The sequence below is a fragment of the Balaenoptera ricei genome, chromosome X (assembly GCF_028023285.1).
Source record: "Balaenoptera ricei isolate mBalRic1 chromosome X, mBalRic1.hap2, whole genome shotgun sequence".
NCBI classification, from domain to species: Eukaryota; Metazoa; Chordata; class Mammalia; order Artiodactyla; family Balaenopteridae; genus Balaenoptera; species Balaenoptera ricei.
The window spans coordinates 131,678,891-131,704,288 of record NC_082660.1 but is presented as its reverse complement, the minus strand read 5'-3'; the positions used below and the strand labels follow the sequence as shown (position 1 = coordinate 131,704,288).

The following is a 25,398-nucleotide window of genomic DNA, read 5'->3' as shown; positions in this document are numbered from 1 at the left end:
TGCCTGGCCACCCCATAGAAAATAACATGAAACTCCCCATGTGCCACCCACGCCCCCATATTATTTTTTTCCAGACCGCGCATGCCCACTGCTATTCAATGTTTATTTGGTCATTTATCGTCCACAAGCTCCACAAGGGAAGGGACTTAGAACTCCCAAGCCGCCAACAGTGCTCGGTATACATATCTGGTGTGCTTAATAAGTTATTTGTTGAACAAATGCATAGGAGAGGGGTCCCTTTAGATGGAGGAAGGCGAGTTCTCAAAGGGCCTCATGGAAGGAGAATGGCATTTGGGCTGGTCTGCAAGGAAAAGTATGACTTTTATAGAGAGAAGAGGGAAGGGAAGGGCCTCCAGGTGAAACGCATAGCACGAGCAAAGGCAAAGTGGCGGGAAACTGCTGGTTGAGGACAGTGGTTGCAACGCAAATCTTTGGAGACACCTGGAAAGACTCCCCAAGTGCCTGCCCGACGCGGGAGGAGGGCCCCAACCAGTGAGTCGGCCCGGTGGGCGGGGCAGGCGCTGCGCTGGAGCCGCGGCTCCGCCCCCTGTGGCCCGGATCTCGCGCAGGCGCACTCGCGTTCGGGGGGGGGCCGGGGCGCCGGCCTCTGCGGCCGGCTGCGGCCGCATCGGGCAGGTTGCCCGGGTTTACGACGCGAGACAGGCGGCGGGGGCGGCCGAAACCTGTCATCGTCGCCCCGGAGCGGCTGCGCCGGGGCAAAAATGCTGCCGCCCGGCGGGGGCCTGCTGTGGCTTGGCCTGGTCCTGGGCTCCGTCTGCGCCTCTGTCGGATCCGCGGCGCCGGGCAACTCGGCCACAGGTGCCTCCGGCGCCCTCGCCCACACTGCGGGGCTCCCTCCCTACTTCCCTGCCTACCTCCATCCTTAACTCCCTCGCTCCCTCCCTCCTACCATTCCTTCTTCCATCGATCCTTCCTCCCCTCCCTCCCTGCACCCACCCACCCACCATCCTTCCCTCCCTCCCTCTTTTTTCTCTCCCTCCCTCATCCAGGCTTGAGGCCATGGCCAAAGCCGAACCCTCCCACCCCGGACTGGGGCTTCTTCTGTGCACCCACTCCCACCCTCCCTGGCTTAGCTGGCTGGGCTGTCAAGGTGCTGGGGCCAGCCTTGGACCTCTGGGTACCCTAGCACCTACCCCGGGTGGGGGTTGGGTGTCAGTGCAGGTGATCTCACTGAAGCCCCTCCTTCCTGTGCAGATGCTCTGAATGTCCTTCTAATCATCGTGGATGACCTACGCCCCTCCCTGGGTTGTTACGGGGACAAGCTCATAAGGTCCCCAAACATGGACCAGCTGGCCTCCCACAGCCTCCTCTTCCAGAATGCCTTTGCCCAGGTATGTCTGGGCACCTCTGGGTGTGGGTGTGTGCCTCGTGCACTGAGGGTTGGGGGATGGCACTCATTGTGCCAGGCATCTCTTTAGGAGAGGGGAGCACAGTTTGGAAAATGGCGGCTGAGAAAACCTGGTTGTCCACAAGCTTGTGCCTTTCAGGGGTGCTTCTCCTTGGGTGGAGGGTGTGCCCTGGTATACTGTGTTCAGGCTGGTCCTGCCCACCTTTCTTCCCCCAACTGGGGATTGCCTGGTGCTGAGAAGGAGGGGATGCTGCCACGGCGGCCCTCCTTCCTGTGCCCCTTCATGGGGCCGCTCCCTAGACCTTTGCTTGCTCCGGGCACCCGTGAGACGCCATCATGCAGAAGGACACAGTCATCTGCTGGATGGAGGGGCTGCGGCCTTCCTCTCTCGGGGAAGACTTCTTGCTGGCGGCTGGGTGAGGCCCAACTCCTGCTGGTTGGCTTTGAGATCTGCATGACTCAGCCGCCAAGCTGTTAGCCGAGGACCTGGGAGGTTGCCTGGTTACCTTTTAGCTCCCAGACTTTGTTTTCCTCTGAGAACGTGTCCCTCTGCTTCTGCCCCCTACCAGCAAGCCGTGTGCGCCCCGAGCCGCGTGTCCTTGCTCACCGGGAGGAGACCAGACACTACCCGCCTGTATGACTTCAACTCCTACTGGAGGGCACACTCTGGAAACTTCTCCACCATCCCCCAGTACTTCAAGGAGAATGGCTACGTGACCATGTCGGTTGGAAAAGTCTTTCATCCTGGTACTGCGTGCTCCTCAGAGTCTGGGTTCTCTCCATCTTCCTGTCTGAGAACTGGGGTCCCCTCCTGGGGCTGGGGCTCGGTGGACACCTTGTTAGTCACTGCCCCCTTTGTCCAGGATATTATTTCTCGGCTTGGCTTTGTGTTCTCACCGAAAGTGAAAAAGGGTAGAAGGGCTTTTTCTTCCTTTTGGAAACCAGTCATGGTGCTGCTTGGTTCCTTTGGCTGCGTGGGGGGAAGGAAGGGCACTGGCTGGGGGGGGGGGGAGGGAGAGCGTTGGCTGCGAGTCCAGCTCTGCGCCTGACCCCCTGTAACCCAGGGTCCCTGGCAGTGAAGTGAGACCAGGGCAGCTCTGCTGACTTGCCCAGTGAAGAGGCTGCAATTTGGCAGGGGTTGCCTGCCCACTGTCTGTGAATTAGGTCAGAAAGAGGAGGGTAAGCTGGTACCCAGGGTCCCTAGGGTGCCAGGGGCAACCCAGTCCTGACCTTCAACACTGCCAGCTAAACTGGTTCTCTTTAATGCCAGAATGAGAATGCTGAAGCAGAGAGTTTAAAACTTTTTTGTTTTTAACTTGAAGTAAGGCATGATTATTTGACAGAAAGTTGGGGGAGAAAAAGGGAAGTATAAACTAAAGAATATAAATTGGGAATTCTCTGGCAGTCCAGTGGTTAGGACTCAGCACTTTCACGGCTGAGGGCGCGGGTTAAATCCCTGGTCGGGAACTAAGACCCCGCAAGCTGCGCAGTGCGGCAGAAAAGAGAGAGAAAAAAAAAAAAAGAATGTAAATTGCTTGTATTTGCACCACTAAGGAGAGCTGTATTGTGGTGATGTCCCCTGGTTCTGGGCATATTATTTTTCTGATTTGAGATTTTCCTGGATATACAACTTTATATTGTGGAAGGCAGCTGTGCTCACCACTATACCAGCAGTGATGCGCAGCTGTATTGTGAGTGTTGTAGACGTAAACGTTTTCCCGCATGGTGACGCTTCGTGCCGTCATTTTTAACGGCAGCACAGTGGTCTAACAGAGACATGTACTGTAGTTTAGCCCCACTTGTTTTCAGGTCTCTGTGCCGCATTCCGCCGGGATGAGCACCTCTGGAGGCAGAGTGAACCGCTGATGGGCAGTGGCACCTAGTCCCAGTTCTGCCACTTCTTAGGTGTGCATGGGACCCGGGGCAAATCGTTCAACCTCTTCGAGCCTCCGATTCCTCCTCTGGGAAGCTAGAGTGGCAGCTGCCTTGATTGCCTTCCCAGGGGAGCATCCCAGGGCAGCGTGGGGTGGGGTGCCTTGAGAGCCCAAGCTCTGTCCTGAGAAGCGCTTACCATGAGGGGCCGCAAAGTTGGGCCCAGTTTGGAAGGCAGATCTGTCAGGCTGTGGGGCCGAAAGGTCGCCAGCAAGTGCAAGTAGAACTTTCTGCAGTGGGTGCTCACATCTTGACACTCTGGCCTGAGCACAGCTGGAGAGAGAGACGAAAGGAGCAAACACAGCAGAGGGGAGATCGTGCTTCAGGAAGGGAGGCCTGACGAGGCCCGAGGCCCGAGGGGTGGCGCCTGGCCTCCTTACCCCTGATAATTAGATTGTGGGGTTGTCTTAGCCGGAGAGCAAACACTTTGCCTGCAGCCCTCCTGGAGACACATTTTTCAAGCGGGTCTTTGTTCTCAAGACCCTGCTGTGTCGGGGAGGGGCCTCCTTGAGGCTGACGGCAGCCACCTTGATTGAGTGCCGGGCGCCTGCTGGATGCTGTGCCGAGTGCCCCCGTAGTCCTCTCCCCAGCAGCAGGCAAGGTGGGCTTTCTCATCGGCGTCATTTCCCAAGGAGGAAACCGAGGCTCGCGGAGCGTGCCTGAGATCGCACGGGCACGCGGGGCAGCGCAGGGGTTTGGACCAGGTCCGTCAGCCCGCTCTGCGCTCCCACTGTGCCCGCGGGGTTGAGAAGCCCTCCGCCCGCCGCCCCTTCGCCTCCAGTCCTGCCTCGCCAGGTGCTCGCCATTGGAGTCCCCGTGTGTCCCCGTGTGTCCCCGTGCTGGCGACGCCCTTCTCCCGCGGCGCTGCCCACGCTACCCTCTCAGCTCCTCCCGGCTCATCTGCACAGGCGGTCCCTCCCTCCAGAGCCCTCGCTGCCAGCCCTCCCCGGACCCACGTCCCCTCTGTGCCCGGGGCTCCTTCAGTCACACAGCACTTCTCCTCTCCAGACAGCTGGCAGTCCTTCCTCGGTGTCACACGTTGTTATTTTGTCTTCCCAGGTAGACTGTAAACTACCGAGCTCAGGGGTGGGTTTCTGCGTCATGAAAGAGCACTGAACCTGGCGTCCTAAGGCAGTGTCAGGGGTTCGAACCCCGGCCTCCTCGTCTCGTGTCTGGTTGGCATCCGGCAAGGCACCCCCCTTCGCGGAGCCTCCCCTTGCCCAGCCAGCCCTGGTTGTGCCCCTGCCTCTGCCGCCTCCTTTGTAGGGTGGGGAGAGGTGCCAGCAAGGGCTCTTTGGGGCTGGGTCAGGGGCTCAGTACTCAGATAGAAGCCCAGAGGGTCGGTTTTCGTGGGGACTTCTCATCATCTGGCCTAGGCTCCTGATTTTATAGATGAGGAAACTGAGGCCAAAAGAAGGGGATGGCCCTTTCCCACTTGTGTGCAAAGTGTACATTTTGGTGGGGGAGGGCACTGAAGGACTCGCCATGCTTTAGTTAATGACTTTCCTTCTTTTTCCCCCTCAAGGAGTATCTTCCAATCATAGTGATGATTCTCCTTATAGCTGGTCTGTTCCACCTTATCATCCCTCCTCTGAAAAGTATGAAAACACCAAGGTAAGGCCATGCAAGGGGTACTGCTCTGAGGGGAACCTCTTCTTCCCTGTCTAGCAAATCAAGGTTAACTATTGTGTGTGCAGCATGTGCGTCCTTGCCAGCTGGTTCTGTGGTGGGCTTTGTGGGTTTGGTTTGTGATCATGAGCTGACAGAGATGACTGTTGGGATCTTTAGCATTAGGTCCAGCGGAGAGGTGGCTGCATTTTAGAAGCTGGCAGGGATGCCTCGCTCTAGAAGCTTATGCTCTAGTGTGCAAGACTCACTTAATGGCTCCTTCGTGCTCACTCTGGATAAGGCTCTGTGCAGAGGGTTCGTTATCGGAGATGCCGAGACATGGAAGGACGAAGAGAGACCTGTGCTCTAAGCACCTCAGCCCAGATTGGGAGAAAGGCTTTCTGTCTATCTGTCTGTCTGTCTGTCTGTCTGTCTTGGGCCTAATGGACGTGTTCAGGTGCTGAGACCTTTGATAGGGGCTTTAAAATTTTAAAGCATTATGAAAAAAAGGAATCTATAAGGAAACTTAATCTCGGTTCAGAGGAGCCCCCAATGTATAAATGCAACTAAAACTTACATTTAAGAAATTCAGGAAAACAGCTGGAGCACTGATAAATGACATGTTTCTCAGAGGATTTTAGAGCCACCGTGGGGAGAAGGGTGTGGATTTGGGGAGGTTGGTGGGGTGCAGAAGAGTGTTCTAAATTCATGACAACTTTCATTTCAGAATACAGTGAAAGCCAGCGGGCTCTGGCCTTTGGCTTGTGGCTTGAGTATTAAGAGAATGAGATTGGAAGACCCCATCTCAATCCTTCTGTTCCCTGAAATCATCTTGCTACTTTTAGTAGCCTCACAAATGCCAGGTCCCTGTCCCCATCTCCCACATCATTCTCAAGGTGGTGGGTCTGACTGCACCAGATCCCTGGCGGTGCTGCAGACCATGTGAACGTGAGCAGGTACTGGGAGGCAGATGGCGGCTGCCCTGCCCAGGGCGGTGTGGACAGGGCAGACCTGTGAAAGAGTGCTCCTCGGTGAGATGGGGCAGCAGCTGCCGCTGCCTCTGGCTGTTTGTGAGGTAGAAGTCATGGTCAAAACTGAAATTGGGGGCTTCCCTGGTGGCGCAGTGGTTGAGAGTCCGCCTGCCAATGCAGGGGACACGGGTTCGAGCCCTGGTCTGGGAAGATCCCACATGCCGCGGAGCGGCTGGGCCCGTGAGCCACAACTACTGAGCCTGCGCGTCTGGAGCCTGTGCTCCTCAACGGGAGAGGCCGCGATAGTGGGAGGCCCGCGCACCGCGATGAGGAGTGGCCCCCACTTGCCGCAACTAGAGGAAGCCCTTGCGCAGAAACGAGGACCCAACACAGCCAAAAATTAATAATAATAATAATAAATAAATAAATAAAAAATTTATAAAAAAACTGAAATTGGCCGACGTGGCCGACGTGGCCACTTTAGGAAATGAAGCGGTAGGTTCCATCCTGTGCATGGTGTAGCTGAGGATCTGGAAACTCCATGAGCTGTCACTTCATCTAGTGAACTGTGGCCCTGTCACTTATAAGCTTTAATCTGTCTTTGAAATTGAAAACAGATTTTTTTTTTCCTTTCCCTAATGACTAATGATGTTAAGTATGTTTACATGTGCTTATTGGCCATTTGTATATCTTCTTTGGGGAAATATCTATTCAAGTCCTTTGTCTACGTTTTTTTATTGTTGAATTGGAGACAGATTTTTTTTTTTGATCGTTAGTTTACTTTGGTTTCCTTTAATTAATTATGACCTAGAGACAGAGGATGAACAACAAGAAGCTAACTAAGTTCTGGTGGATTTCTGGCCTCTGCCTGGAAAAGAAGAAAAACACTTTTCTGTTTTACTTCTACTTCTATGTGCCCGTGTAGTCTGGATGACTGATACTTAATGTGCTCGAAATATAAAGGTTAAATCCACTGTGTGGAACTTTCATGACTTCTGTTTCTTGCATTTAAAAAGCTGACTTTGTATGTTTTGTTTTGAAAGACCTGTAGGGGACCAGACGGAGAACTCCATGCCAACCTGCTGTGCCCTGTGGATGTGGCAGATGTGCCCGAGGGCACCCTGCCTGACAAGCAGAGCACCGAGCAAGCCATACGGTTGTTGGGAAAGATGAAAACATCTGCCAGTCCTTTCTTCCTGGCTGTGGGCTATCATAAGCCGCACATCCCCTTCAGATACCCCAAGGTGAAGAGCTGGCTGAGGGCTGATCCAGCACAGCTGTGACAGCTGTGTCATAGTGAAGGTGGCCACGTCCTTCTGTCCCTGGTCACCAGGGACGCCTGATGGCACTAGTATACTCAGTGGTATGAAGATGGTTTTCAGAGGTCAAGGCTAAGAAGTAGGCTTAGGACACGTAAGAATCTTGTTAGAAACGCTTGGCTTCTACTTCCTCCACTGGAGGGTTTTTCCCTAGAAGTCAGTGAGTAATGTTGGGTTGGCTAGTGAGTCATCACGAGGAGGGATGCAGGGCTGGCCACCAAAGTCTGCAGTAAGTGGCGGTCCTTGGTACACAATTCCAGGAGATGTGAAGCCCTCTTCAGTAACTGCCTTTCCCCCTGAGCCCTGAAACACAGGGCACCACGTGGCTTGTTGGAGGCTCAAATCCTGCACTTGCGTGTGTATCATTTAGAGTATGTAGTCTCTTCTTTTTCAGAATATTTTTCAGTTTTTTCCTATCACGTTTTCCCCGGGCCTGAGCAGCCCACCCTTTTGACTTTGCAAAGCATGCCCGTCACTTGTGATGGGCGTGGAGACCAGAGATGTGCTCTTTGATGCTGTGAGTGTCGCGCTTTGATTGGCCCAGGGGATCTCGCCTTCCTAGCAGGAGCTGTCAGCCCTCTTGATGGAGTGAGGCCAACTTCTGTCTCTCGTGCAGAAGGAGTTAACCTAGCAGGCCTGACTGTGATCCGTTGAAAGGCCTGCTCGTGAGGTTGGCCCTTGCCCTGGCCTCTGGGAACCTGGATCTCGGGAGTGTTCCCACCATTCCCAGAACTGCCAAGTGGCTCCCTAGGCCTGAACTGTTCCGGAAACCCCTCCTTTCCTGCTTCGAGTCTGGCATTTTGATCTGTGCGGGCAGAGGGTGCCTGCGTGACCAGCCCCAGTAAAAATCCTGGGTGCTGAGGCTTTCACGAGCCTCTGCTTCCCTGGCAGCAGCGTTGCACACATGCTGTCACACAGCTTGTTGCTGGTGGAATTGCGCGCATCCTGTGTGATTTCACCGGGGGAGGACTCTGGCAGCCTGTGCCTGGTTTCCCCCAGATACCCCCTGTGACAGTCCCCTTTGCTGACTATGGCTGGTATCCTTTCGCTGCAGTAATTGCAGCCGTGAGTAGGGCTGTGTGTGGACTCCTGTGTGCTCTCCCAGTGAATTTCTGAGGGTGAGGGTGATTTGGAGAACTGGCCACACCTCTGCACACCTTTTCTAGTTGGAGGGGAGGTGGCGACAGGAAGAGGAGGGCATCGGTCTCTATGAGGGAAGAGAGCTGTCGCTGCTCGGTTTGTAGGAAACCAGTCGAATGATTTCATTGCCACTGGCATCTCGTGAGAGTGACTTGCAAGTGGGGGAGATACCTGTGTGAACGCATCGCAGGCTTAGAGAAGAGGCAGCGTAAACACCAGTAGAGGCCCAGCCTTGTGCCTTTGCCAGAAGAGTGACAGCCTGGTGGCTTTGTGTGCTTTTCCCCCAAGGAGTTTCAGAAGCTGTATCCCTTGGAGAACATCACCCTGGCTCCTGATCCCCAGGTCCCTGCCGGCCTCCCTCCTGTGGCCTACAACCCCTGGATGGATATCAGGCGGCGGGAGGATGTCCAAGCCTTAAACCTCAGCGTGCCCTACGGCCCGATTCCCGCCGACTTTCAGGTATCAAGGACGGATTTGGGGGAAGTATTGGGCGCTTATGGCATGATGTCACGAGTGATGGTGCTTTTCTCAGTGGACATGCTCCGTCCCTTGTGTCTTGCTGAGAACTTTCTCTGTGTGAGGCGGTCTGTGGAGCACCGGGGCTGGGGCAAACGTGCTGGGTGGATAGAGTCTCCCCTTCAGCGTCTCCGCTTCCAAAGAAGGGGGCGTCTGGAGATCTGGGGACTCGCGGGCTGTGGGCCCGGCATGGGGAGGAGCCCTGGGTGACCCTCACTAACTGATAGGAGATGCTGTTGAATCCAGGTGACAGTCGGTCAGGTGTAGGGTGGTTGGCGACTCCTGTGCCACCCAGAACTCTCCGTTTGCTGGTTCTGGCGGGTCCCCTGTGGGAAAGCCGACACGGGCATCCATTACTCTCAGGAGGTGGCTTGGTGAGCGGGGCCTTGGCGCAGAGGGAGCTGGGGCACCAACACGGCCAGCGCCGTCCAGCTGCAGTGTCTGGGGTCCGTTTGCCGCGACGTGGGGGTGACTCGTCAGCCCCGCTCTCCCTGGCGTGCAGAGCACACGCTGAGCAACACTCTTTCCGGAATATTCCACACGCAGCCCTGCCTTTCTGTTAGCACGTGAACACTCCAGCAGCCTGTCTACAGGGGAAGGAAGAGGACAGCGTTTTCACAGTGCTTCCTGGGCCGTCTGCATCAGAATCCCCACGAGGGCTTGTTAGAAGCATGGCATCCTGGTCCCACTCAGAGTCAGGGAGTTGGAGGCTGGGAGTGGGGCCCGAGAACCTGCATTTCCAAAAACACACACCTGGTGATTCTAACGCAGGCAGAAGTTTGAGAACCGCTGCCGTAGGATACGGGTCGAGACAAAACAAAACCAGACAGACTGCCCAGGTGTCTCTTGCTCTCTGGCCCCTGTGTTCGGACGGCAAGGGTTTGGGTGAGGAGGGCTGTGCATCCCTGCGTCTCGGGTGGCAGTGGTGAGAGTTTGAGAAGCAGCGGGCCCGTCGGTCTGTTGGGTTCCTACTTCCCCCCGCAGGGGTTCTGAGAGCGAGGTTTGCTGGAGTTGCAGCTCCGAGGCTGCGCCTGGACATCGCGTTAGTGACAGTCACTCCCGATGACCCTTTAAATTTCGGACTGCACACCAGGAAGGGTGCTCAGCATTTTGTGTGTGCTCTTTGGTCCCCGTGGGGCCCTAGCGGGGGGCCTGCTCTCTCTGTAGTCCAGGTAAGGACACCAGAGACTTGCCCAGATCACACGGTTACTGCGGAGGAGTGCCCCCTGGGAGGTGTGATGCCAGAGCCCCTGCGTTTGTTTCGTTGGCTCTGACCAGTCTAGGTTCGAATTCCAGTTACCCCACACCAGCTGCATGGCTGCTGACGAGTCATCCTATCTCCCTGAGCCTCGGTGTCCTTATCTGCAAAATCGACACAAGATGGGGGAAGGTTTTCCGCGATGACAGCTGCTCTGGAGGTTTTCAGCGGGGACCACGGTGAACGTGTGGGGTGTCTAGGACAGTGTCGGCTGCACGGCGAGGGTGCCTTCCCCGCCCCCGCGATTGTGTCAGCCCCTCCTCTCACCACACCCACTGGCGGTGTAGCTGCCCAGTTGGACACACAGGTTCACAGTGTGACCCAGAGGACCTCCCTGGTGTACTCGTGTGCTGATCCTCGCCCCACATTCACCTTGCACTTGGCCCTGCTCATCATCTGCCTGCAGCTCTGGGTCTTGAGCCTCTGGGTTCTGTGCCCCCTTCAGCCGTCAGCCCTCTAACTCAGTGCCGTGTGCGTGAGCCTGGGGCCACGCGGGGATCGCCGGTGTGTGGCCCCCTCTCCCCGTGTCCAGCTCCCCTCTGGGCTCTGCTCCCTCCCTGGATAGCTGAGGCCCCGTGGCCGGTCACTTACTCTTCCTGCCAGCTCCTGAGCATGCGCGTCCCTTTATCCTCATCCTGACTGCAATACCCTGACCACAGGACAGTCCGGCCACCCTGTCTGCTCTCAAGCCCGCGTCCTGAGGCAGGGACATGCTCGCATGCCCAGTCCTCTGCTTGGCTCCCTCTTGCCCTCTGCAGCTGTGCTGAACCCTCACCACTCCCCTCCAGCCCCTCACGTTCCTCTGCCCCCGCGCCCTCCTCCCCCCTGCCCCCCCGCCCTTCTGCCCCGTCTCTCAGCAGATGACTGTACTTCCTGTTTCAGAGGCAGAGGCTGGTTGCCAGTCTGAGGAAGGGGAAGGCACAGGCTGAACGTGGGTACACATCCTGGCTGTGCCCCTTGCCAGCTGTGTGTCTCTAGGCAAGTTAATCAACCTCTCGCGGAGCCTCGGAGTCCTCCTGTGTAAGATGGAAGTGGTAATGCTCACCTTCTGGGGTGGTTCGGAGGATCAGATGGCACCCAGCAGGTACTTGGTAAACGGGAGCTGTAAATAACCTCCCTCACTTGTAGCCAGAATTGTGCGTGCCTGTGTGCTGAGCTTGTGGCCTTCTCCCTGGTCTCAGAAGAAGAGCTGCAGGGACTCGGCCCCTCCCTACCCCGTTCCCCCTCCTTGCCGTCTCCTCCCAACTTCCGTCCAGCCTCTACATCCGCTGCCATCCATCCCATCTTCAGAAGTACCGCCTCCCTGGCCCCTGCCTGTTTCTTCCCCTTCCTGCTCCTTCGCCCGCCCTCCACAGGAGAATGAGTGCGACGTGGTCTGTTCTGGCTGCGTCTGTGGCCTCGCTGTCCTTTCATTCTTCGTCCACCTCTGTGCGGCCTTCTGCCTCCCCATCCCACTAAGCGTTCTCTCATCTGGGTCAACCCTGATGGGTCAACCCTGATCTTGCTGGCAAATAAAATCCATCCTCGTGGGTCCTGACCTTCCCTGAATCCCTGCTGCTCTCTCACTGTTGAGAGAGCTACGCCTTCTGGAAATGTCTGCTTCCTGGGCTTCCTTTCCAAGCCTCCTGGGCCCCCTCCACTGCAGTCCCCAGGGCAAGCCCCTCGTTCTGTGTCTGCCGCTTAGGAGGTGCTGCTCTCCGGGGTCAAGCCCGGGCCCCCCCCCCACCGTGTTGTTTATGCCCTTCGTCCCCAGCCCTGCCCGCTGAGCCTGCTGTGGATGAGCCCCGGAACCACGTCTCCAGCCCCACGCTCCTGATTGCAGACGTGTCTGTCCACTGCTTGCTAGAGGCCCCGTGTGGCTGCACCGCCATTCCTGCTCTTCCTTTCCTCCTCCTCCTCCTCCTCCTGTGCCCCCCGCCCCCTCCGTGCCACTGAACCGTGCTGCCAGCCTAACGAGATGCCTGGAGTTCCCCTTGGAGTCCTCAGCTCCTTTCCCTGCTTACTCCTTCCCCTCCCCCGCTCCTACCCCGTCTCCCTAAATTCCTCTTGCTCCTCCGGCACGACTCTGGGGGCCACCGCAGTGGTCCGGTCTTGGTTTGTCGCTTCAACGAGCGACCGTGGAGCCTGCCCCGTGCGCGCAGCGCTGATCTAGTGCTGGTTCCCCTCGAGCCCCTGGCGTCTGCTCCGGGCTCTCGGTGGGGGACCCTCATTCACCTGCAGCCCAGATTGTGTCACTTCCTCTCCTGGGGTGACCTCGGTGCCTTCGTTGGCCTCCAGCCCGAGACCTCCACTCCTTGGATGGGCCCTCTGGGTCTGTACCATCTGGCCGTGACCTGCCTTTTCAGCGTCCTGTCCTGCTCCCCAGCCCTCCCGTGTGACTCTGCAGCCACACTGGCCAGCTTGCTGGCCCAAAATGCGCCCTGGCCTGCGGAGACTTCCCACTGTTCCACGCGCTGCAGCCCCTGCTTAGGGCATCCGCCCCCCGCTTGTCTGACTGCCAGCTCCTCTCCTCAAATGCTAACTCCTCTGTGAAGCCTCCCCCGATTTCCCCAGGCCGACTCGAGGGCTCATTCTCTAGGGTCGTCCCTGGGCCCCGCCAGTAACGCGCCTTTTCTTGTCTCCATGCCTGTCCTCACTGGACGGGTGGCTCAGTGAGGTTGACGACCACATCTGCTGCTTCTCTTGTCTCCAGGGGCCCGCAGAGGAAGGAAGGCGTACCCTTGACTAGTACACAGCCATCCTGACAGGTATCTTTGGTCCCCAGGAGGACCGAAGTTCCCCAAGTTACAGACTGGAGACTTTTATCTACCAGAAGGTAGAAGTAGCCAGGGTTCAGCATAATCCTTCTAGAAGGTTAGATGGATAACCATTGTCTTCACCACCTGGGGAGAGGGGGCAAGTCTCATGACTGTTCTCGCCCCGGGTCCGGCTGACAGGACTGGCTGGGACACACGGACGCTGGGGCTAGTCTGATCGCCCGGCAGCTCCCTCGCTTCTCCCCTGTGGCAGGGGTAGGGGACTCATCTTTTTCTTTAAGATTTGTGAACCAGGCGGGGGAAGAGTCAGCCCAGCAGAGGCTGTGGCTCTTTCACGGAGCCTGTCTGCTCCGGAAGCCGCTCTGGGGTTGAGGGTCCGTGGAGGGTGTGCTGCTCTCCCTCCTCCGCCACCGTTCTCCTGCCTGCGGGCAGTTTGTTGGGAAGGAGGCGCGCGTGCCAGCCACAGGCTGTGAGGGAAGCGGCTGCCATCTGCTGGGTTACGAAGAGCTCAGGGGAGAGGCCCACTCACGGCCGTTGTTAGAGTTGAGGTGCGTCCCTCAGAAAGATCCGTGGAAGTCCTGACCCCCAGGGCCTCAGAATGTGGCCTTGTTTGGAAATAGGGTCATTGCAGGTGTGACTGGTCAGGATGAGGTCATGCTGCTGTGGGGTGGGCCCTGAGCCAGTATGGCTGGGGTCCTTATGAGAAGAAGTGCCAAGGATTGTGGCCACCACCAGAAGCTAGAACGTTCCTCCCCTGGAGCCTTCAGAGAGGCTCTGCCGACACCTTGAGTTCAGACTTCTGGCTTCCAGAACTGGGAGGCGATCTGTCTCTGTTGTTTTAAGCCACCAAGTCTGTCATACTTTGTTAGAGCGGCCCAGGAAATGAATACAGCTATATGGTATCTTTGGTGTGACCCTCAGCAGACTTTGGAAGGCTGAGGGGTCAGTTTCTGTGTACATGGTTGTCTCCTGGGACCCGCAAGAGTATGTGAAGGAGACAGAAAGGAATAGTAAGTGGCACATCCATGTGCTGTGATCTGAGCCCTAAAGTGAAAACTGATTTGCGTAGCAAAGAATCCTCCTTGTGGACGTGCGGGTTTTGCTGTGGCTGTACAAGGGGCGGGGGTGAGATGGCAGGGGAACGGGTGTTCCGTTTTGGCTAAGAAGGTCATCAAGGGCACCCGAGGGCTGGGGCTTTAACTTGCAGTCACTCTCATTCTTCTTCTTCTTCTTTAAATTGCAGCGGAAAATCCGCCAGAGCTACTTTGCCTGTGTTTCGTATTTGGATACGCAGGTTGGCCACCTTTTGAGTGCTCTGGACGATCTTCAGCTGGCGAGCAGCACGATTGTGGCGCTTACCTCGGATCACGGTAAGCATTTTGAAATGCCCGGGTGAGTCGCTCAAAGCATCTGACCTTTTCTGTGAAAACTTTCCTAGACTGCCTGAAATAGGTGTGTATTCTCTTTTGTGAATCAGCAGTGCCCTGAGTCTGGAGTCTTGGGTGCTTTTACGGCCACCTTGTTAGCCCTGGGACTTCTCTCCATGGAAGCGGGCCCTCTTTTGGGTCAAAGAAGCATCTTGGGGGCTTGGGTGGTGGAGCTGGGTGGGTGGGGGGACCTTGTAGTAACTGTTGTTTCTTGGTGAGCCCAGCGGGAGCCGTCCATTTGTGTGGGGAGCCCCTTTAACCCATTTCTAACCTAGAGGGTTGCAGGACTTCTGGTTTCTCTTACGAAGATCCAGAACAATCCTGGCAGAGCCCAACAAGGCCCTCAGACCCGACTTACCCCTTCCTCCCCCAGCCCCGCTGTCCTCTCTGCCAGGAGCCTGGGGTTCACAACTCTGTGTCTCTTCTAAGGCAGTTTCTCACTTCTTCCAAAAGTGGAAACATCTTTTTAAAAAAATTCTTTTTAATTTTTGCCCCAGTTATCCTCCCTCACCCCCGAACTGTTCTGAAGCCAGTCTCAGTGGTTCAGTTTTCTGAACAGTATTTCTAACAAATTTGGCTCTTTTGAAGTTTAACCACACTACCGTCATCCTACCTAGAAACAGGAAAACAGTTTTTTAATATCGTCGAATATGAAGTGGGACAATGTTAGATCATAGCATGTGCTCACTGTAACAAGGAAGAAGTGTACAGAGCACATCATGTAGGGCCAGAGCACCCTGCCCTTTATCCCACCTGCCCAGAGCTAACTGGTGCTGACAGATCCGGGGTCCATCTGCCTGCCTTCAGTCGTGCATATACATGGGGCTATATGTCATGAGTGTGCATGTGCGTAACGTGTCGTCGTGGAACGTGGCAGGATTGATTGTGCTTGTGTCCTGTTTTGTTCCCTGGCTTGTTTTTTCCACTTAATGTCATAGACACTTCTCCGTGTCATTTCTCACAGGCCTACCTTGCACCTTGTAAAGACCCATATTGTTTTGTTAAGTGTGGAGGTGTAATTTTTCACAGTTTGCCTAATGATCTGCCATCCCCTTCCGGACCTTAGTCTCAGCGCCCAGTTTTCTCCACCAGTGCTTCCACAGTCCACTGCACCCCCGTGAAGGCAGGGTCACTCGGAGCTCGCTTTGGCTCGGAGGCAGCTGTAGCTGATTACAAATGGCCTTTCTCAAAGGGCCCTCCTGGGACTGCCTACATCCGAACCACAGAAGCCTTCTTGAAGCCATGCACAGCAGCTTTTTGTAGTTTGGGTTATTTTTTTAATACGAAATACTTAACATACAATCTCTTTTATATTTTTTATATCAAAAAGGGCACTCAAACATGAAGTGATTGGAAAGTTCCATCTTGGGGTATTCAAGCTATCTTTTGCTTTAAATGAGGGTTGGGGGTGGTTTTTAATCAAGGTTAAGGATCTGGAATCAGAAGTTATATTTTCTTGGTCTGTGGTATGTCTTAAAAATTGAAAAAGATACTATTTTTAAAAGTTGAGCGATTGTGCCACAGTTTCACAGCTCCTGTTTTGGTGGTATGCGCCCTCTAGACGATCAGGTTTTGCTTCCTCTGGCTTTAACAGCAGGGAATGAAATGGTGTCTAACTGAAATGAGCAAGCCACGAGGTGATTATTCTTTTTCTGTCATTCTGTGTGCTTTTTATGAACCAGGGTGGGCTCTAGGCGAACACGGAGAATGGGCCAAATACAGCAATTTTGACGTCACTACTCGCGTGCCCCTGGTGTTCTATGTTCCGGGAAGGACGGCTCCGCTTCCGGCGGCAGGCGACAAGCTTTTCCCATACCTCGACCCTTTTGATTCCATCTCAGAATCAGTGGAGCCAGGTATGAACATTCAGGAGTGATGCTGCTTGATCTGGCCTTCCTGCGCGCGGAAGGGGAGTGGCAGGCCCAGAGCTAACGAGTATGGCCCCTGTCCACAGGGGCTTGGAGAGGGGGAGCGACAGAGGAGCAGCTGGCCCCCCCAGGATGGGGAGGGCTGTCGCAGAGGTGACGGCAGTGTGTTCTGAGCGCAGAGGAGGGGCTAGCCGACTCCACTGGGGCGGGGGCTGCCTGCTTACCGGTGAGCAGAACTCCGTTACCTGCTCACTTCTGGCCGGGACTCAGGCCTCTGTGCGGGAGACGTTTGCCAGCTCGGCAGCATCTCCATCTGCTGAAGCACCGGCTCTGTCAAATCAGTGCTTCTGCTTTTGCCGTCCCCAGGAGTGAAGGGCAAGTTTACTTTGACCTCCGTGTCTCAGTCCTCCCAAGCTGGTCCTCTCCAGGTAGCGTCAGGCCCCTGGTTATCCTGGTCTTTGTCTTCCAAAAAGCTCCAGTTTGAGAAAACACTTCCGGAAACATCAGCTGGACAAGATGGCCATCGCTGCCACGGGGGTCGGCCTGTGGGTTCTCTGTGAGTTGTCTCCTGACTCGATCTGCTCAGCGCAGAGATGAGTCGTGTACTTCAGGTGGCATTTGCTCTTTTTGGAGTGCTTTTGCTGTGAACTCTACTAAACCAGGTTGCCCCCTTTCGGGACTTCTGCATTTAATCCATCTTGTTAACGTCTAAATCCTGCACTTTCTATTGATTCTTGTTTAAATTTTTCTTGGTTCTGGCCCATCATTCTGGCCTTTCTGGATCTTCCCGAGTTTGTTTTCTACGGCCCAATTTTCTTTTCCACACATTTGAGTTCTGTGTGCTGCATGCACTGTCTTCTTTCATGTCATTGATAAAAATGTTAAACAGTTTCAGGGCATGATTATAGCCCTTTATTTGCTGGGAGAAATCTTCTGACAGGTTGAGAATCCTTTCTGAAACTTCAGTTGGGAGGCGTTCACATTGTAAACTGATGTAACTGCACTGCCATCCTGCTTATTTCCAAATTTTATCTCTAGCCTGTATGTCTTCCCTGATCTTTGGACTTGGATTTCCAACAGCCTGTCCCAGTTGGCCAGTCTGATGTGCCCAAAGCTGAACATTTGACCTTTGACCTTAAGCCTTTCTTTTGACGCTCTTCCCCGTCTCAGGAAATGGCAGTAGTCCCCCAGGCCACAAAACCACGGGGCCATCGGCCCCTGTCTTTCTGTCATAGTCTGTACGCGATTCGTGGTGTGTCAGCAAGCCTGTCACTCTCCATTCAGAATATGTCCACACCACTTCCCCCCCACCCGACTGTCACCACCGTGGACCACACTGCCACCATCTCTTGCTAAACTCTCCTTGCTTGTGACCTTGATCCCTGGAGTTTTTCCTCAGTGATCCTGATTTTAACAGCCGCAGTGAGCCTGATAAAACCCAAGTCAGGTGGTGTCACAGCCCTGCTCTGGGGCTCCTACACTCCTGTGTCAAGTCTGAGTAAAACGTCCTTACAGTGGCCGACAAGGCCTGTCGTCCTCTGGGACCCCACATCTCCCTGACCTCGTCTCTTTCAAGCGTCCGGGGCGGCTGTCTTGCACAACGACCCACGACCTGGATTTGTCGGATTGCTTCCTCGGGACTAGATGCAGGGTAAACACTTTGGACGCGTGCACACATGTGAGGTTGTGGCTCCAGCCGTATCCCATTGGGGGCACTTCATGGCGGCCTGTGCCATTATTAGCGATGCCAAGCTTGACGGCCTGGTTAAGGCGGTTGTGTCAGCCAGGTCTTGCCCTTGTAAAGGTATCTTTTAAAAAAGCTTTCTTCACCTTTTTTCTTTTTATTTTACTTACAAACCAAATGCGTCAGAAATAAAATTGAGCCGTATAGAGCAAGCGCTTAAAGATCCAGAAAGGCTAGAATGATGGCCCAAGGTCACAATAAATTTTAACAGGAGTCAATATAAAGTGTAGGATTTAGACTTTAAAGATAAATCACCCATAATGAGATACCATTTCACACCCATTAGAACGGCTGTTATCAAAACAAACAGCAAACAACAGTACTGGCAAGGGTATGGAGAAATTGGAGCCCTCAGACATTGCCGGTGGGAATGTAAAATGGTACAGTCACTGTGGAAAAGAGTTTGGTGGTTCCTCAAAAGGTTAAACATAGAATGGTCGTGTGGCTCGGCAGTTCCACTCCTAGGTATATAGCCCACAGAATTGAAAACAGGCATTCAAAGAGAAACGTGTAGAAGAATGTTCATAGCGTTAATTAATAGCCAAAAGGTGGGAGTAACCCGAGTGTCTATTGACAGATGAATGAATAAGCAAAACGTGGCGCGCCCATACAATGGGATATCATTCAGCCTTAAAGGGAAGGAAACTCTGACACGTGCTACGACATGGGTGGACTCTCTGAAGACGTGATGCTAAGTGAAAGAAGCCAGGCACAAAAGGACACATACTCTTGTGATTCCACTTCTATGAGGTGCCTAGAGTAGTCAACACAGAGAGACAGAAAGTAGCAGGGTGGGTGCCAGGAGCTGGGGGGTGGCGACGGGGAGTTGTGCAAGGTGAAGAGAGTTCTGTGATGGATGGTGGGGCTGTACTTAACGCCACCGACCCAGACACTAAAAAATGGTTAAGGTGATAAACTTTATGTCGTGTGTATTTTACAACAATAAAAGGGCGACGGATCAAGTGCAGACTTCCAAAAAGGAGTGATCCGCGGGGTGATGCTATGAGGCTTGGAATAGCTTGTCCTCAACAGACTTCTCCCCAGCGGTCTGGGCCTCCACCGATGACCCTTGCCTGAATCACTTAAACACTGGTGGGTCCTAAATTCAAATCGTGTTTAAAAGTGTCAACAGGCTGAGGGCACCTTCATTCTGCCCTGCTATCGGGTGAGGTGCCGAGTCGGCTTTGTTCCTAAAACTCTTGGGCTAAGAATAAATGCTGTGAAAGAACAGAAGTCGGCGTGTAGGGCCTGGGCGCGCGCTCTGCTCGAGCAGCCTGGCTGCGGCGGGCTTCTGCGCTGTAACCCCTCCGCCGGGCTGCTTCCTCTTTCAGGCCGGCAAGCCGGGGACCTCGTGGAACTGCTCTCTCTCTTCCCCACGCTCGCGGGACTTGCAGGGCTGCGCGTCCCTCCTCGCTGCCCCATCCCCTCGTTTCACGTGGAGCTGTGCCGAGAAGGCCGGAACCTTCTGAAGCATTTTCAGGTCCGTGACCCGGAAGAAGATCCATACATCCATGGTAATCCCCGTGAGGTGGTGGCCTATAGCCAGTACCCCCGGCCTGCAGACTCTCCTCAGTGGAATTCTGACAAGCCGAGTTTAAAAGATATAAAGGTCATGGGCTACTCCATACGCACAGTAGACTATAGGTATACTGTGTGGGTTGGCTTCAATCCCCGGGAATTTCTGGCTAACTTTTCAGACGTCCATGCAGGGGAACTGTATTTTGTAGCTTCTGACCCTTGGCAGGATCACAATATGTATAATGACTCCCAAGGTGGAGCCCTTCCCCGATCAGTGACGCCTTGAGGTTTGCCAACCGCACAGGGCATATATAACGCGCTCCCGTCCAGCTGGTGAGAGAAGGAATTAGACTGGTTATTTCGTGATTACCTGTAATATTGGAAGCAACTCCAGGGGTAGGCAGTCAAAACATGCATCAACAATTTGGCCTAAGAATACGTTAACAGCCGAAACTTTTGATTTGTCTTTATAATTGGTAATTGGACTGGGCTGAACCTCTTCTTTCCTTTTTTTTGGAACAGTCATAGCTTATTTGTTGAATGAATAAGTACAGAGTGAGCAAACTAAAATTGTCATAACTTTAGCTATCAAGACCATAATAACTGAACATAACACTGTACTCAAGAAATACTTTAAGTATTTGTGAAATTTAGTGCATTTCGAAAAGCAACCACATGTCAAATTAGGTTTGACACAAAGTTCCTAGTTCTTTTGTTTATAATTTAATAATATATCTTATTTAGCCCAATATATTCAAAATATTATATCAACATGTAATCTAGGTTTCTTTTTAAAATGTAAAGTTAAATAATAATGCTAGATGCCAGTGCCTTAAAGTCTAGCTTCAGTTTTTCTAAGATGGCAAATTTTCTAATCCAAAAATAAAATATGCATGAAGTGATTAATATGGAATTTCTACATCAAATAATAAATAATGCTCACTAAACTGGAGGCGTGAGATGTATGAGAAATTCAGTTAAAATTTTTCAGAGACTTTCTGGCCCAAACAATAATTTGTTAGCAAGTAATATGACCTTTGAACCCAAAGGCATCTATTAAAAGGCATCTTTATTCACAGTGGAAAATAGTTAAAGGCATAACTATCCATGAATTGAGTCATTCAAAACCATTAGTGTTCTCGTTCTCTAGAGATGGTTGGTTGCAAACATCCATTTATCCAGGAGACGGGAAATAGTCTTACTTTTTAAGTGCTGATTAAAGACAACATTAATTTTGTTAAATTCTAAATTATTTTGAGAACTGTGAAAACTTTTCATTAATATAATATTAGGTGATTTCTAATCCCCCAGAATGTGGTTCTATGTTCCCTAAATAGGAAAGTAACCAGAAAGGCAGGTGGTAGTAATAAGCTTAGCCTACGTCATCTTAAAAATGATGGAATATTCACAGGTCATATTCACAACACGTTGAAGTTGATTAATTATCATTAGTCACCAGAAGAGTCAAGCACTCTCTTAATAAACATCTAATAAACATGTAGTCCTGTATCAAAGTAACTTTTAGTAATTCTTTGTTTACAAGTGCTGCTTTGGTGTTTAAATATTTGTGAAACAAAGTACGGCAAATTAAGTTACTGCACTGTGTTAAACTGTAAACAAAAAGGCAAGATATTATAAGATTACTTCAAATCAGTAAAATTTCAAATACAGATTTATTTATTTATTTTTTTACTAATTAGCCTACAGTGGAGGCATATATGGTAACACAACAATCTTCTAAGCGATTAAGTGACATAGTGTTCTGGCAACGATATCTGCTTGAGGAGTGGAGGGCCCTATTCCTCTCTCCTGATCCCGAAGCTCGAGTCTCTTCTGGGAAGCCTCAGCTTTGTAGATGGTTTCCTTCAGCCTTTTCTTTCTCCTTCTTCATCCTATCCTCTTTATCACTTACATCACTTCCACTAAGAATTTTACAATCCGGTCAAATTCCTCATGATGTATTTTCAGCGTATTTAGCTTCATCTCCTACTGCACGGTTACAACGAGACGTTTTCACCCAGGCTTTTATTTTGCATTCCTGGTTGACTATTATATGTACACTTCATCATTTTTTTCTCTCTTTATTTCTTGAAGCACAGTTTCAGTATCAAGAATCTCCAAATTCTACTCTTGCGGAAGGCGTAATTTGAACCGTGCCAAAGAGAGCAAAGTGACATGCATTCTGGCCATCACGTGACCGAAGCCACAGCCGGGGCTGGGTCTGCTTTGGGGTGTTTCGCGTGTAGATCTGGCTCTGCTGGAAGTGCTTCTGTGTCCTCTTTTCTCTGCGAGGGCGTAGCCTCAGAATGCTTCCTCTCTCCTTAGGTTTTAGCTTTTCTTGGCCTCCCTTTACGAATCTCTCCTTTTAGAAGCGCGGCTGCATTTCACGTTCAGGGGCGTGCTCTTCTAAATCATCTCACGGGCGACGGTCGCTTTTTGTGTTTTTGACACTGAACCCAATTTAGAGCCACTTGTGCACGTCTGCAGCGTTCATTGGGATGAGCAGCTGCTCTCTGGTTTTCACACTTCAAAGCCAACCACATTCCTTATCTTGACTCGGCTTTGAGAAACCACGTCTTCGTTGCATCACGTAACTTTTCTCTGATCCTGCTGAGCTGGACACGTTTTATTAATGGTTCTCGGAGAGTCACTCTTTGTAGACTTGAGCCAGGGGTTCTTTTATGCAGTTTAGTTGAAACCCGGACCAGTGATCTCAGAAATTTTGAGTGGCCCTAATTCAGTGGCTCAGAAACACGAGGGTGCAGCAGGAGCACCCCAAGGGCTGCTGCTGGGTCCTGCCTGCAGAGCTTCTGCTTCAGGGTGTCTGGGCTGGGGCCTGAGAGGCTGCTCTTCGGACACATCACGCCGCTCCTCCAAAGAGCGCACTTGAAAACCACTGCCCCTAGGCGTGGGCTGACCAGTAGCCACTACGCACATGTGACTATTTAAATTTCAGTTAATTAAAATGAAATAAACATTTCAAAAGCAGAATCTCTGTCACGCTTGCGATATTTCATGTGCTCAAGAGCCAGTGTGTGTTGTGGCTACCGTATCGGACAGCACCGATCTACAACCTTTCAGTTGTGCCAGAAAGTGGACTGAACGGAGCTGCCCTAGATTAACTCTGGGCTGAGCCACCCGGCTGTTGGCAGGTTCCTCCTATGGGCTGATTCTCTACTCTGTTTGCCCACGGAGACTTGTCCGGTAGTGAGCCACATACGTTTGGTTTAAGCTTAGCGCAGGGAGTTCCCTCTGGCAATCGGTCTCTTCCCCTCCACTCCCACCGCCATCATCCTAGCCCTTCGCACCTCCTTCCCACGTAGTTTACCTCCCCCTCCTCTTTCCTCCCCTGCTCCCAAAGAATCCATGTGTCTTCCTGAAATCCTTCTTTGGTCCTGCCCTTTAAGAACACCGTTAGTGCCTACTACTGGGTCTACACAGACCTCCGCTGAGCAGTCAGAGTCTTCCCTGACTCCACAAAGCCCCTTTCCTCGGCTGACCAGTTTGCACGCTGGTCCCTGACTGTCCCTTGCCGATCCCTGCCTCCCTGCCCACCCTTAGGTTGTCCCCTCCTCCCTTCACCACCCATCCACCCATCCACCCATCCACCCATCCATCCATCCATCCATCCATCCATCTATCCATCCATGATCACTCTGCACCGCCCGCTCCCATACCCCCACTTCCGAGAGGCTGAGGGGTTTGAACTCTCTAGATTGCATCATGGGATGAAATGAACATCGCTGAGGAATCTTGTGGGCACCTTACTTTAAAAGTATTTTTTTCTGATTGTAGAATTAACGTGTTAATTTTAGAAAAATTGGAAAATACAAATGTAGTAAAAGGTAAGAAAATGCGTCAGTATTTTACACCAAAAGAGTCACTTAATATCTTGTCTTTTTGGGGGTGTAAATTTTTTACACTGTTACGATCATACCGTGTGCTGTATCGTGCAATTTTATATTCCTATTTTTTCACTGTTACATGTGGTTATTACAGGTTTTTGCAAAGATACTTTGTACTGGTGGTAGTATATTTTATTGTGTAATTTCATCATAATTTACTTAACCTTCTTTCAGTTATTGGGAATTTAGTCAATTTCCAAATTTGCAGTATTGTAGATAATGTTGTGATGAGCAACTTTGTGAATAAAATGATTTTGTGTACTTCACATTACTCCCGTAGGACGGGCTCTCAGTGCCAAATTACCAAAAGCATCTTGATTTCAGTCCTTGCCCCACTCTCCTGCTTCCTTAAGGTAGTAAAACTGAAAATAAAGCAAACAAGCGTACAGATTATACAAACCTTAAAAACAAACAAAAACCCTAACCCCCAGAATAATAGGTGAAAGTGGCATCCTCTGTGAGCTTTGAATTCTTTGCTTATTAATGACCTTGATCACTGTCCTCTCTGTACGATTGTTGGGCATTTGTATTTCTAGTTGTGTGAATTTGCCTTTAAATTTTAGGTTTCGCTTTTATAAGTAATCAAACAAATTGCTCTTTTCCTAAGTGATTTTTTTCCTGTCTTTTCCTAGTAAACATGGAGACCCCTGCCAATCTAGAGATTTAATAAATATTCATATTCCTTAGCTTTTCTTGTGGTTGGTTTTTATACTTAATCTACCCTGTCTCTCCACCCCATTATCAGAATAGTATATACTCATCTTGTAAAATTTGGAAGACGCAGGAAGTGGTGAGGATGAACAGAAGCGCGCCTCCAGAACGTGGCCACCGCTGCCGTGGGGACATTGCTTTCTGCTCTTTCTCCTGCCCACGTCCATGTGCACAGATATGGACACGTTCACCTTGACATAGCTCACATCTACCACGTAGAATCCCGTGTCCAGCTGTTTTGGTCTAAAGTAACGTTAGCCTGCTTTTTCATGTTGTTGACAGTTCTTGGTTAGCAGTTGTCATGACTGCACCACCATTCCTACATTAACCTTTTTTTTTGACCGAAATTCTCAAATTTTTGTACACATTTTTAAAAAATTGTGGTAAAATACACATAACATCAAATTTACCATCTCACACGTTATTATGTGTACAGTTCTGTGGCGTTAAGCACAGTCACATCACAGTGTTATGCCGCTGTTGCCATCATCCACCCTCAGAACTCTTCCTCTTGCAAAACCAAAACTCTGTCCCCATCCAACAGTCACTCCCCATTCTTCCTCTTTCCCAGCCCCTGGTAGCCACCATTCTACTTTCTGTCTCTCTGAACTTGACTACTTTACAAACCTCATATAAGTGAAATCACACACTTATTTGCATTTTGTGTCTGGCTTCTTTCACTTAGAATATCCACTAGGTTCACCCATGCCGTAGCAGGTGTCTGAATGTCCTTCCTTTTTAAGGCTGAATGATGTTCCATGGTGTGGATAGACTGCATTGTTTATTCATCCATCCCAGATGGGCACTTGGGGAGTTTCTGCCCTTAGGCTATCGCAAATAACGCTGCTCTGAACATGGGTGTACAAATACCTGTTCGAGTGTCTGCTTTTAATTCTTCTGGGCAGATACCCAGCCCATGCTCATCTCTAATCACTTAAAAATGGTGGGGAGGGGGCTTCCCTGGTGGCGCAGTGGTTAAGAACCCGCCTGCCAGTGCAGGGGGCACGGGTTCGAGCCCTTGTCCGGGAAGATCCCACATGCCACGGAGCAACAAAGCCCGTGCGCCACAACTACTGAGCCTGCGCTCTAGAGCCCGCGAGCCACAACTACTGAAGCCCGTGAGCCACAACTACTGAAGCCCACGTGCCTAGAGCCCGTGCTCCGCAACAAGAGAAGCCACCGCAATGAAAAGCCCACGCACCTCAATGAAGAGCGGCCCCCGCTCGCCGCAACTAGAGAAAGCCCGTGCACAGCAACAAAGACCCGATGTGACCAAAAATAAATAATAAATAAATTTTTAAAAAAATGGTGGGGAGTGTGCTGAGAGATGAGCAAGGTGACTCGCCCCGGCTACAG

The 25,398-nt window shown here is 52.0% G+C and overlaps 1 protein-coding gene across 3 annotated transcripts; it reads left to right on the top strand.

The window, feature by feature from the left end:
* The first annotated feature begins 589 nt into the window (after nucleotides 1–589).
* IDS (iduronate 2-sulfatase) lies at nucleotides 590–24,017 on the top strand. Of its 3 annotated transcripts, XM_059911047.1 has the most exons (10): nucleotides 590–819; nucleotides 1,216–1,352; nucleotides 1,939–2,116; nucleotides 4,827–4,915; nucleotides 6,924–7,124; nucleotides 8,628–8,798; nucleotides 14,113–14,239; nucleotides 15,979–16,152; nucleotides 18,858–19,000; nucleotides 19,240–19,296. In XM_059911047.1, the coding sequence occupies exons 1-9, from the start codon at nucleotides 723–725 to the stop codon at nucleotides 18,983–18,985; spliced, it is 1,302 nt and encodes a 433-aa protein (XP_059767030.1). In that variant the 5' UTR covers nucleotides 590–722; the 3' UTR covers nucleotides 18,986–19,000; nucleotides 19,240–19,296. The 3 variants fall into 3 exon arrangements, with proteins under 3 accessions (XP_059767030.1, XP_059767029.1, XP_059767031.1); XM_059911046.1 differs by lacking the exon at nucleotides 18,858–19,000 and having other exon boundaries at nucleotides 19,240–24,017; XM_059911048.1 differs by lacking the exons at nucleotides 18,858–19,000; nucleotides 19,240–19,296 and adding an exon at nucleotides 16,638–18,824.
* Nucleotides 24,018–25,398: the final 1,381 nt, after the last annotated feature.

Bases quoted from the DNA above. Each gene is read 5' to 3' on its own strand.
- IDS (XM_059911046.1), top strand. From the start codon at position 723: ATGCTGCCGCCCGGCGGGGGCCTGCTGTGGCTTGGCCTGGTCCTGGGC. The intron at 2,117-4,826 runs GTACTGCGTGCT...TTCCCCCTCAAG, and splicing joins TGGAAAAGTCTTTCATCCTG to GAGTATCTTCCAATCATAGT. The intron at 8,799-14,112 runs GTATCAAGGACG...TTTAAATTGCAG, and splicing joins CGATTCCCGCCGACTTTCAG to CGGAAAATCCGCCAGAGCTA.